Raw genomic sequence first — 12335 nt, 5'->3', positions numbered from 1 at the left:
CACCGATGCTTCTATTTGCGTATCTATAGATATCAGATTACAAATTAAAACTCCTCATAACCATCTAAATTGCTCGGTTTCCAGTGTACAGAGGTTTTATGATTCACTATCAGTGAGGGTTTCCAAAAGAGATTATGTCTAGATAACACTCCCACCTCCCCAATCCCTCCTCAACTTCTCATACTTCCTCAAATCCGACACACTTGGCCTAATGCCCGCTTTCGCCGCTACGAAGTCCTCGAAACGTATCGTATCCCGCCGTTTTATGGCAGAATAGCCAGCCCGACGCAACAACGATCCCAGATCAGCACCGCTAAACCCTTCACACGACCTCGCCAACCCTTCAATATTATCCGAGAACTCAATCGGCAATTTCCGCAGCAGCGTCTGCAGAATCTCCACCCGCTCATCAGCACTAGGCAGATTTACAAACAACAAGGTCTCCAGCCTGCCCGGCCGCAGCATAGCCGGATCGATAATATCCGGCCGATTTGTGGCAGCGATGACATATATACCCTGCCGCGCGCTACCCAGCCCATCCAGCTCGGTGAGAAGGGTATTGACGACACGCGCGGAAGCTTCAGAGAGCGTATCATCGCGGCGGGGGACAAGGGCGTCCAGTTCATCAAAGAAAATGACGCAGGGGACTGAGGAGCGGGCGCGCACAAAGACCTGCCGGACGGCGCGTTCGGATTCGCCAACGTATTTATTCAGCAGCTCCGGGCCCTTGACGCTGATGAAGTTGGCGCGAGACTCGTTGGCGACTGCTTTGGCGAGGAGTGTCTTTCCGCAGCCTGGAGGACCCCAGAGCAAAACTCCTGTTGGGGCAGTGATGCCGACGCGGGCGTATATGTCTGGGTTGCGGATGGGTTCGACTATTGCTGTGGCGAGTTCGTCACGGACGCCGGATAGGGCGCCGATGTCTGCCCATGTTGTGTCTGGGATGGTGGCGAAACCTTCGCGCTTAGAGGATGGTTGGATTTTAGGTAGGGCGGTGAAGAAATCTGTGTTGGAGACTGAGACTGTTTGGGCTTCGGAGTCGAGAGGGGTTTCGCGGGCGTGTTTGATGAGGCGGCGGAGTTCGAGGATTTTGGGGCTTATAATGCTATTGCGGTTACCATCATCTTCATTTGCAGTGTCTCCTATGTCCATTTCATCGCCTGTATGTGATTTCAGGAGTTCAATATATCGTTTTATGGCCGCGATCAGCGGTGAGACGAGGTCGTTCAGATCAGCACCGACAAATCCGGGGGTTCTTTTGCCAGGAGCTTGAAGTCCAGATCATCTGCCAGGTTCATGTCCCTTGTTAGAGTACGAAGGGATTTGCTCCCTTACGGGCTCGCTCGGGACGGTAAGATTGATCTCCTTGTCAAATCTCCCACCTCGCCGTAGCGCAGCATCCAAGCTATCTGGTCGATTCGTAGCTGCCAATACAATCACAGGTTTTCCATCCGTTTTTTCCAAAGCCAAATCATCCATGCAAGTAAGTAATTGGGCAACGATACGTTTTTCCATTTCCCTCTGAGCACTCTCGCGTTTAGGGGTGATCGCGTCGATTTCGTCAATGAATATGAGGCACGGCGCAACTTTCTTTGCCTCGTCGAAATGTTCCCGTATTGCCTTCTCGGATTCTCCAGACATACCAGAGACTATCGACGGCGCTGATATTGCGATAAACGGCACACCAAGCTCCGCTGCAAAGGCATTGGCAATCATGGTTTTGCCACAACCAGGTGGGCCGTGAAGCAACACCCCCCGGGGAGGTTGCACTTTCGACGAGGAATAGACCTGAGGGCGTGTCATAGGCAAGACTAGAAGGTCTTCAAGTTCCTGAATTATATCGTCCACTCCGCCTAGATCCGCCAAGTTGACATGAGTAGGAGGTGACCTGTCAATATTGCTTTCACCCTTTCTTCGTTTAGGATGCGACTCGCCGCCAGCCTGCCGTCTTTTATTTGATATAGCTGTAGGCGCTGGCGATGCCGAATCAGTTCCTGCCACATCCACTGGTTTCTTGGGCATCACTGGCATCTTTGATTGAGTGTCCCACATTCCCACGATACTCTTGTTCATGCGATTAGAATCCTTGATACGATCAGCAAATCCCATCAATGCCACTCCAGGAGAAAATTTTCCAGCAAGTAAGCAAGCATACCAGAATTTCATTCTTCTCCTCCAATCCTTCTAAATCTCCGTTAACCGAATCCGATTCCTCATGGCCAAGCGCATCCGTTTTGACTACCTCCAGTACCCGTTCGATACTCTCTTCCAGCAATTTTTTCCCTCTTCGATTGAGACTAGAATTTGACCGTTTTATCCGCTCGTAGACAAACCACGGAGTTAAGCGTCCATTTTCCCCTTCTAATTGGAGGTCGTCGGCAATCTTGCGCACTATTTGATACACCTTGTTTGCGATAGGAAGGTCAAATCACATATTCGTGGAAAAAAAAAAGAGCGGAGATTCATGAGCATACCTCTTTATCCAGACCATGCCCGAGCGTTGGTCTACCACCACGGTTTCTCGGAGCCATACAGCAGTGGGAAGGCCGTCAACGGTCCTCTCTTTCTTATTTCTCCCCCGAGGAACTTGTGATCTTCTGTATAAAATTCGATATCTTGACTAGAAATCTCGGGGTGTGGAAAAATGATAGACCGAAACCAACGATGCAGAGTCATGTGACTTGAGCCTTCCATCGAGCGTTTGCTTCAATAGAAAGAAAAACCATTGAGCCGAACACTATTGATATATTACTTGAAAAAAAATAAACCGGGGCTTTCTACAGAGCCTATCTGACTTGATTTCACTGCTTTAGCCAAAATTTTATATCTCGGAGAATCGTAAACGACTACATATCAGTCATATCTTATCAATCTGGAGTGTTCCGCTGTAATTCGGCCAGGTATTAATATTACCGCTGCTCCCTCGCCTTCGCTTGCCTGACCAGACCAAAAACCACCAAAGCTTCCTCTTCACTCCCACAAGAAGGATGTTACAACAATGGGCAACACATCCAGCTCGCAGAAAATATCCGCTCAGGACAAGTATAGCTTCCCCCCCCCCCTTCCAACAGACCCCGTATCCCCTATCGCCCACGGCCCTCCAGCAGATTCCTAACATACTTCTCCGCCTCCCCTTACATGCCCAAATCCTATGATCTATTAAGCTTACCACTCAACCGCTCAACTTACTCCACAGAGCAATCCTTGACCTAAAAAACCAACGCGACAAACTCCACCAATACCAAAAACGCATCACCGCTCTCACAGACCGCGAAACCCAAATCGCGCGAGAATGCCTTGCCCGCAACGACCGGTCACGCGCCCTGCTGGCTCTCCGCCGTAAGAAGTACCAGCAGTCCCTTCTGGCGAAGACAGACGCGCAACTTGATCAGCTAGAGCGGTTAACGGGTAGTGTCGAGTTTGCCCTGGTGCAGAAGGATGTGCTGTTTGGGCTGAGCCAGGGGACCAAGGTGCTGCAGACGATCCATAAGGAGATGGGGGGCCTCGAAGCGGTGGAGAAGTTGATGGGTGATACAGAAGAAGCCAGGGCGTATCAGGAGGTTCGTTTTATATCTTATATCTCCGTTATCTTGCCCTTAGTTATCCTGTATTTTTGTTTTTTTTTTTTTTGAACGTTACTGTCCATTCTTGTGCTCATACGCCCTGGATTTCAACAGGAGGTCAGCCGCATGCTGGGTGCCCAAATGTCCAACCAAGACGAGGACGAGGTAGAAGATGAGCTCGAGGCAATGGAGTTGGAAATTTCTGGCCCGGTCAGTCTTCCGGATGCGCCTACATCGGCGCTGAACGAGGAGGCGGAGCTGGAGAAACAGGTGAAGGCCAAACAGCGTGCCAAAGCCAGGGCGAGGGAGAGGGAGAGGGCGGCCGTGCCAATGGAAGCTTAGTTGGTGTTGTCCGTTGGCTCCTCTTTTGATCCTTTCTTTTGTTTTTCGGCTTGCATAGCGATTTTATGTTGGCGTTAGATGGCATATATTACATGCATAGTTCATCCTCTTTTTATTGTAGCTTCTGGCGTCCAGGTTCTCAAGAGTGGGATATCTTTGTGAAGCACCTAGTTCTCTATATATTGCTGGTGGTTGCATTTACGCTTACATCTACATTTATATTATATTTATATTATCCTTGCCCGCGTGTGGCGTTTTATTCCTCAACCCCTATCTAGAGACGAATTTGAGCGATACAGAAACAGTCATAACATAATCTCTATGGTGCTGCACTCATATGCTAAGGAACAAATATAATTGTATTACTAATAATTGCAAGAAGGGAATAGAATTTCAACAAAATGAAAGGAGGGGGAGAAATAATTAAGTAAGAGCATTGCCAGACAAATAATCATACCACATTTCGTCGTCATCAACACATAAAAGCCCTCGCTTCAGGGAACCCCTCCCTGCCCACACTGACATCAGGAAGAGTGAAACCCCTTACCTGCCAGGCCCAATAGTCCTCCCCACCCCCTGCACCCCCTGGATAACGGCATGATCCCTCGGGTTCGCCGCAGCCTCGTACAAAAACGTCACGGGCTCCCTATTCAATGCCATATGCTGTCCTTTAAACCCCACATACGAAACCCGCGTCACTTCCTCCTCACCCTGGCTCCAATTTTCCTCGAAAAACAGCGTTATGGACGTTGTGGTGTTGAACTGCGCTCTGTTCAGGGGAATCTCGAGCACATCTGAGGTAGGGCCGGTGAGGGTTTGAGGCACGGAGAGAGTCTGGGTTGGGGCTAGATCTGCGGCCGTGGAAAAGTCGAGGTCTGGTCTGTTGCGGAAAAGTTTTACAGTTTTGGGTGCTGAGGCGGTTGGGGCGGAGAAGAGGAGGAGGGAGTGGAGTTTTGTTTGGCCCGTGAAGCTACGCGAAGTGGGGTCAGTTAAGGGAAGCCCGAATTATTGGCTAATGTTTGAGAGAGTGATTGTATTCCTCTTGTTCCTCATGCATGGGTGGTTGTGGAAGGGAAAGGTATGTAACAGTATTTGTTTGGTGGGATGGAGGGGTTGAGAAATTAAACTAACGGGATATACATGAGCAATTGCTCATCAACATCACTCTCCAACTCCGGTAGCTCGTCTAGCCGTTGCGCCCATGTTTTTTTCACGATGGCAGCGCCAGACTTGGACTCTGCTTCGTTCAGGGTGACGATGCCATCGAAATCGATTTGCTGGTAGAGATTCGATTGGAGGGCGGGCGTAATGTCGGAGGAATGGTCGTGGTCGTGGTCGTGGTGGCCATCCTCCCCGTGCCCATGGCTATGGCTGTGATCGTGATCGTGGTGATGGGGCATTCTGATTGATTTCCATCCGAGGGATGTAGTATGGGAAAGGAACGCAATCCTGGTGTTGCTGTGATTTGTGGAAGTGGACGTGGTGTGGTCTGCCGGTGACGCTTGCTTATGATGTCAGAACTCGCGTCGCAGCAGGTAGAATGAAGCAAATGCAGATAAATAGCAACAGCACAGGGAATAATCGACTGGGAGGACGACTTCCAGGGTTTGCTTAGAGGGGATCATGTACGTAAATGTACTCTTCTATCCAATTGGCTAAGGGTGTCTTTAAATTCCAAATTCTTAATTAATGTTATTTTGTTTGAAAAAGACTAGTTATATGGTATTTGTACTGTACAAGCTCAAAATCACGGTTCGTCGACCTTAACTCGCCCAATTTCGGGCATCCTGCTTGGATTAGAGGATTAAACAACTTAGGTGTATTTATTTATCACTTTTTAACTTGGTAGTAATCCGGTGCATACTCGAGTAGCCAAGACTTCTCGATTTTGGTAATATCACGAATAAATGTCTTGTTCCCTGTCTGTAGGATTTCATGAAAGATTACCCAGTCTGCTTTGCGGTTCTACATTATGATGCATATCATCAGCCATCACGAAGTACGGAAATGACAGTATTTATATATATGAACAAGAATAAGGGACGAAAAGCAAGGGACAAATTGCCACTTACAAACATCAACGAGCTGGGGTGGGCATGCAGTGTGATGTCACCACTGATGGGCCTAAAACTGCCATCTGGCTGCATCTTTGCCGCATGTGCAAAATATCCGGTTGTAAGACAGCGCTGAATTTGCTCTGATGGCGCGGGGCTAGATGAAGAGAGACTTTCATCAACCTGAATGCCAAATCGTTCAAGGTACCGTTTGAGCTGTGCACGAATGCTAACAGCCTTTGACATAGATTTGTAGTTTAAGCAATTATCCCGGCACCACTTGGAGTCCTTCTTTCCCTTGGTGACAAATGCTTGGTAAACATTTAAGTAGGTTAAGTGGTCTCCTTCATCCACAGCAAACTTTCTGCGGGTGCTCTCAAATACCTTCTTTTCGTCAGCCTTCTCGAACCAGACCGTCCCTTGCAGACTCGTCATCGCAGCAATTGACAGAATCTCACTCAGACACTTAAAGGACGGCGCATCAAGCAGAACCTTGGCCATCATAGGCTCCACTGCAAGTTCAGCCATTTGGATTCCGAGCGGGCGAGCAAGTTTCGCATAATCGTCGACGGCTCCGAGGGAATACAGTAATTCAAAACCACGAATAACGAGCTCAGACGGAGGGGGAGTAAGAAAGTCAAAGCGAACGATGTTGTCAATGCCCAGCGCTTTGAGCTGCAGAATCACAGGTGCAAGGTTGGAGCGTTGGATTTCCGGAACCGTGACATCTGGAAGTGATTGGTAAGAAGTCTCAGTGTAAAGACGGAAGCATTTTCCTGGTTTCGTCCGTCCTGCACGCCCAGCTCGCTGGGTTGCAGATGCCTTGGAGATAGGGGTTGGGGTCAATGTCTCTATTCCAGTATTTGGATCGTATGCGCGGAGTTTTGCAAATCCGCAATCGATGACATACACAACTCCATCAATGGTGACGGAAGCCTCAGCAATATTGGTGGATACAATGACTTTGCGAGTCTTCTCAGGGGCGGGCTCGAAGACGTAAAGTTGCTGTTCAGTGGTAAGTCCAGCATAAAGGGGCAATGGAAGCAGGGCTAGAGCATTGCCATGTAACGAGTCTGCTTGCTCCGAGATTTGCTGGACTACAGTGTCGATTTCCTCCCTTCCCGTGAGGAACACCAATATGTCCCCGTCGGGTTCACTGGTATGGATATCAAATACAGTTTTGATCGTTCTTTCCACATAATCTTCGGCTGGTGTCTCAAGAAATAAGCAGTCCACAGGATACATCCTCCCTTCTAAGGTGATAATTCTGCCGATAGAGCCACCCAGCTTATCCTCGCTTTCAGGGTTGAATTCATCCCCAGCAAAAAAACGCAAAAATTCTTCTGCCTGTAACGTAGCACTGCTAATCACGATACGTAATTCAGGTCGCCGTTTTCTAATTTTCTTGAGCACACCGAGCAAGATATCGGTGCTTATGGAACGTTCATGGGCCTCGTCGACCATAATAACAGAATACCGGGAGAGCAAAGGGTCAACCAAAGCTTCTCGTAGCAACAAACCGTCGGTCAGGAACTTGATTCGTGTTAATGAGGAAGTCACATCCTCAAAACGTATCGAATAGCCTACATCTTCCCCCACTTTACACCGCATCTCCTCTGCTACCCTCGTTGCGACTGTGGTCGCAGCCACCCGCCGAGGCTGGAATGGCACACTTTAGCTAACCGAGCATACAGCAAAAAGAAACATATTTATGGAAGAATAGAAGTAGACCAAAACAAAACCTACCTGAGTGACAGCAATGATCTTCCCATCAGAACACCATCCTGCCTGGTCGAGAAATTGGGGCAACTGGGTAGTCTTGCCGCTACCCGTTTGACCCACAACAATAGTCACAGGATAGGTTTCTATCAGGTACAGAAGGGATTGCCGGTGGCGTGCAATTGGTAGCAGCGCTGCAGGCTTATACAGCGACGGGATGAACGTAGCTGAGAGATCCAAGTCTGATGCCATTGAGAAAGCAGTTGGATGTCCAACTGGTCTCAACTCACAAAGGCAGCCAGAATATATCCGTATGATCCATATTTCAGTGGCCAGACCGCGGTAGAGCCCTTCTATCCCACCAAGCCTGGAGGTATTTACTCGGCCATTGCAGAGTTAGCCATTCTTCAATGTTCGTGTGTACATTTTACTAGATCAAGACCAAGGCAAAGATTCCACGCGGCGCTTACCTCAGCCATGGGTATTAATAGTTTCTCCGGGCCCCGATGATGTGGCTGAGGCTCGAGGCTTGGTGGGTGACGTATTAGGAATGGCGTCAGCTATGGTGATCATGACGCTATTCCGGATCAGACTAGCTTATCTCAGCTTCCACGGTTGAGCCCGAAACGCAGATAGAGAAGTTAGATAAACAGGAAGCGCAACCCGGCTCAGCTGCCTTGTCTTGCGATTCATATATCCCTGAGAGAGACCAGTTGTCTTCGTCCCATATCCGCACTCCACTAGATATTTGATCGCAATATCTACAACCTTATCGTTAAACAAAAAATACCGTCGCCATGGCTGACGGAGAAAAAGTCGTAGGTGCTTGCCATGTCTAACCCCACACTCCCTCTATCCAACTGATTTTTGACCATAGAATACACCACTGAAGGCCTTAGCTTCCCAGAGCAATCCTCCAGAGTCTCCAACTACAGCTAGGCCTCTGGACTTTGACGATGAATCGCAGGAGTCTGGCGTGACCCCAATACAGCCAACTTCAGCGCCAAAAGCATCCTCACAATTGACACCAGGCGGCAACGATGGGGCCCCACCAAAACCACCCCGACCACTCAGCCCCATGCAGCAAGCAGAGAACACTTTAAAAGAGGCGTTTCCCAGTATCGATGCCAGCGTTATAAAAGCTGTTTTGGTGGCTAGTGATGGGAATGTTGAGAGATCATTCCATGCGCTGCTCGGTATGGAAGCCTAGCCTGCACAGATAGGGGTTAAACAGTATCTCATGTTTCTCTTACTATAGGCATGTCGGACCCTGATGCGCAAGCGGATCTGCCGCCTACGATGCCCCCGCGGCCACCCCGGAAGGATTCCCCCACTCAACGACAACTCGAAGCCGATGAAATGTATGCGCGTCAGCTTGCGGAGCATTACAGCGGAGTGGGCCAACGTCATAGAGCCCCGGAATCTTCGTGGGACCATGAACCGCATTTGCCGAGACAACGCAGGGAGACTGGATTAAAACCCAATGAACTCCATGATGACAGAGAGCATAACTTTTTTGATGGTACTGTTGCACTTTCTAAATTTCTTCATTTATCTGGTCTCGGTCAGTCCATCACACTAACAAAGACGCGTTGCCACACCAGATGATCTACCGATAATTAAGGAGAACATTCGCAAGGGATTCCTAGAGACGCAGACGAAAGTTAACGCTTGGGTTCAAAACTTCAAGAAGAAGCTTGAGGGCGATGACGAGGAGGACGAATATGGAAATCCACCTCCCCATCCAGCACAGGGATATGCCCAAGGATACGGCGACACTCAGACCTATCGCGCAAGGCGGAGCGGCGAGGCCAGGCGAAGTGGTGACCGCGAACGGTACGATGCCGACCCTCAGGTCTTAGGTGACGACTTCTCCGCATTAGAGCTGAGAGATGCTGAAGGTATAGGCCTTTCCTTCCAAGATTCATCTGCAAACCAACATTCTACGCAAGTTATCCTCTAATCTGAAGATTATTTATACTTACATATCACAGCCCATCTACCACGCTCATCGCGACCCCTCGCAAACCCCGATCTCTTTAAGCCCAACTCACCATCACCTGACCGTCGAAAAGTCTCTTTCCAAGAGGGACCTCCTGAGGAAATACATGATGCTTATGGCCCCGGCTCTGCATCTGACAGAAGCAAGCAGCCGTCATCCACTGGCGGTAGCAATAAGTCCAGCAAATGGCAACCACTCTCTACAGTCGAACCTTCACCAGTTGCAGACAACGATCCATTCAGCCTTGGTGACAGCGACGACGAGAAGGAGATTAGGAATAACAATAAAGATCTTAAGCCCGACGAGGCTGAGAGGGTGAGGAAGGCTACTACAGAAGCTATGGCGGGGGGTATTGGGACTGATTCTCCAAAGGCTGGCAACAAGAATAAGCCCGCTGGGGGAACTTAGACAGGGCGGGGCTCCAAGTTACTTTGTTTTTTATTGTTATAGTTTGTCATACTTCTTGACTTTTGCTGTATACTCTTTCTTCATTTCGTCTCACCCCATACTTTTACTGTATCCTGGGTAAACCAATACCTACCTTTGATCTTCTTTCCCAAATTGCAGGCTCGCACAACATGTGCGCGGAGAGTGCTTACTTATGTTATCCGAGCATTTTAGAGCGACTTTTTACCCCTTTATCTATTATGATTGTTCCCTTTCTTTTTGTGAATTTTGTCAATGCGAGACGGCGGGAGGGGGGCCATTTTGATTTTGTAATTGATGTCTAACTATTCCTTTTCGATTGACTATATCGCCAAATTATCCTTCTCCCCTCCCTACCCGGCCCTGGCGGCATGGTAACCCATTTTGTCACCGTTATCCCCCCCCCTCTCTGCGATGTATAGTAAACCGTTATGTACTGTACATTCCGAATATAATCAATCACATCCATCCAGATGGTCTCCGAAAGTTGCCCTAGCTACCCCCCGGCTCTCTTTCTCTCATTGTAAGCAGCCAGAAGAATCTCAGAATGGAAGACAAAAGCAGATGGCGCTACTAACTCAAGCGGAGGGTTAAAAAAAAAAAAAAATAAAATAAAATAAAATAAAATAATAAAAAAAATCAAAAATCAAAAAGAAAACCAAAAACGAAAATAGCCAGCTAGATATGGGAATGTGGGAATCCCCGAGGGCCTATTCTATGCACGCAGCCGATGTAAAACTGATAGATATCAAATCAAACTAGGCAGTAGAACCACACACGAAAAAAAAAAATAAATAAATAAATAAAATAAATAAATAAATAAAAATAAAAAAGGAAAAAAACCGCGCACCTTAAAAGAAATACAGTGTTATCAAACTCCCCTAAACAGCACCTCGGGGAAGAAGAAGAGGAGGAGGAGGAGGAAAGGGCCTCATATAAACCGTCCTCCCACAGCACCAATACATATGCAATCTTCGCAGGAACAAAACATCGCACATAGAACCAAGCCAAAATCAGAGGGGAGAAACAGAAACGGAGAGAGGGAAAAAAAAAAAAAAAAAAAAATTCCCCCTTTCCGTCCTTCCACAAAAAGGTGGGGGTTATGGGAACAGGCAATATCAAATCACCAAGGAACACCCTCACCATCTCTCTCTCTCTCTCTCTCTCTCTCTCTATTCTTTGCCATCATTCGGAGCAACGATAAATTACACACACGTCCATCCAGAGGAGCCAGGGAGAATAGCGTAGTTCAGGTAAGGGGGAAAAAAAAGGGGTGTTAAACGCATTACAACATTGCTATTCATGCATTCCTTTTCCTTATTCCACCGCAGCGGAGGCGGGGTCTGGTGCAGCATCGAGTAGTCGTTGTTATTGCAGTCGCGCCTCTCTGCGCATTCTTTAATGACGGCCTGCAGAGGTATCGGGTTATTATATCATATTAGAGAAAGGTGGATATGGGTTTGTCCTTTGTTTCTTTTTGTTCTTTTCTATCGTTTGGATCTCTCAACGCAGCTATAAAGAGGAGCTGAAGCGCATGAAAGGTAGCTGAGGTGAAGGGAGGGGGAGGTGGGGACAAAAATAGAATAGAACCATCAACACAGAGCAGGTGTATATACGTACAGCCAGAGCTTCAGGATTCACGCCGTTCTCGATTAGGGAGACGCAGAGAGATAGCTCCGTTCGGTCGAGGTGGGTATTCTGGAAGACACGGTGAGCAAGACAAATAGAAACACCAAAGTCATGGAAGGGGATTTTTTTGTTTGATTATTTGGGATTTAATACATATATAATTCCTCATTTTACTTTCTAAAACAGATCTATACATATATGAGGGTTTTGGGGGGAAGGGGGGGGAGCTCATGGAACATACCAGGATTGTGGATATTTCATGAAGGATATCAACAACTTCGCGCGCAGCTTGTCGTTTGTCGTCCTGTTGTTGTTGCTGCTGCTGGTGCTGGTGTGGAGGCGGGACGGGCATGGCTTCGTTGGCGTCTTTTCCAGTTTCTTTCTTTCTCTTCTCTTTGCTCTCTCTAATATAATTATTATTCCCCTACGTACTAGTACCGGTGGGGGGTTTCGGCGACGAGGTTTGGATCAATAAAGTTATCGGATTTTTTTTTTTTTTTTTTTTTTTTTTTTTTTTTTGGGCCTAAGAATGGTAACTAGTGTTTAGCGCGTTTTTGCTCCACATGGAAAAATAAAAAAGCCCGAGATCTTGGACCTTAG

General features: G+C 47.9%; 6 protein-coding genes across 6 annotated transcripts; 2 read left to right on the top strand and 4 right to left on the bottom strand.

Moving 5' to 3' along the window:
- Positions 1-138: 138 nt before the first annotated feature.
- Positions 139-2531, bottom strand: HCAG_01967 (ribosome biogenesis ATPase RIX7; the record flags this gene model as incomplete). The annotated part of the gene is made up of 4 exons (XM_001544870.1): positions 139-1268; positions 1383-2085; positions 2156-2404; positions 2475-2531. The coding sequence occupies 4 exons, from the start codon at positions 2529-2531 to the stop codon at positions 139-141; spliced, it is 2139 nt and encodes a 712-aa protein (XP_001544920.1).
- Positions 2532-2998: 467 nt separating this feature from the next.
- Positions 2999-3905, top strand: HCAG_01966 (conserved hypothetical protein; the record flags this gene model as incomplete). Its single annotated transcript, XM_001544869.1, has 3 exons — positions 2999-3042; positions 3197-3560; positions 3678-3905. 3 exons carry the CDS (start codon positions 2999-3001, stop codon positions 3903-3905), a joined length of 636 nt encoding a protein of 211 aa, XP_001544919.1.
- Positions 3906-4448: 543 nt separating this feature from the next.
- HCAG_01965 (conserved hypothetical protein) lies at positions 4449-5305 on the bottom strand (the record flags this gene model as incomplete). The annotated part of the gene is made up of 2 exons (XM_001544868.1): positions 4449-4875; positions 5037-5305. 2 exons carry the CDS (start codon positions 5303-5305, stop codon positions 4449-4451), a joined length of 696 nt encoding a protein of 231 aa, XP_001544918.1.
- Positions 5306-5735: 430 nt separating this feature from the next.
- Positions 5736-8157, bottom strand: HCAG_01964 (hypothetical protein; the record flags this gene model as incomplete). The annotated part of the gene is made up of 4 exons (XM_001544867.1): positions 5736-5870; positions 5978-7618; positions 7706-8045; positions 8138-8157. 4 exons carry the CDS (start codon positions 8155-8157, stop codon positions 5736-5738), a joined length of 2136 nt encoding a protein of 711 aa, XP_001544917.1.
- Positions 8158-8938: 781 nt separating this feature from the next.
- Positions 8939-10088, top strand: HCAG_01963 (conserved hypothetical protein; the record flags this gene model as incomplete). The annotated part of the gene is made up of 3 exons (XM_001544866.1): positions 8939-9242; positions 9283-9579; positions 9673-10088. 3 exons carry the CDS (start codon positions 8939-8941, stop codon positions 10086-10088), a joined length of 1017 nt encoding a protein of 338 aa, XP_001544916.1.
- A 1223-nt stretch (positions 10089-11311) lies between these two features.
- HCAG_01962 (predicted protein) lies at positions 11312-12087 on the bottom strand (the record flags this gene model as incomplete). Its single annotated transcript, XM_001544865.1, has 3 exons — positions 11312-11515; positions 11727-11804; positions 11977-12087. The coding sequence occupies 3 exons, from the start codon at positions 12085-12087 to the stop codon at positions 11312-11314; spliced, it is 393 nt and encodes a 130-aa protein (XP_001544915.1).
- Positions 12088-12335: the final 248 nt, after the last annotated feature.

The sequence above is a fragment of the Histoplasma capsulatum genome, genomic scaffold (genome assembly GCF_000149585.1).
Source record: "Histoplasma capsulatum NAm1 scaffold_1 genomic scaffold, whole genome shotgun sequence".
NCBI classification, from domain to species: Eukaryota; Fungi; Ascomycota; class Eurotiomycetes; order Onygenales; family Ajellomycetaceae; genus Histoplasma; species Histoplasma mississippiense.
This window is presented reverse-complemented; position numbering and strand designations above follow the sequence as displayed.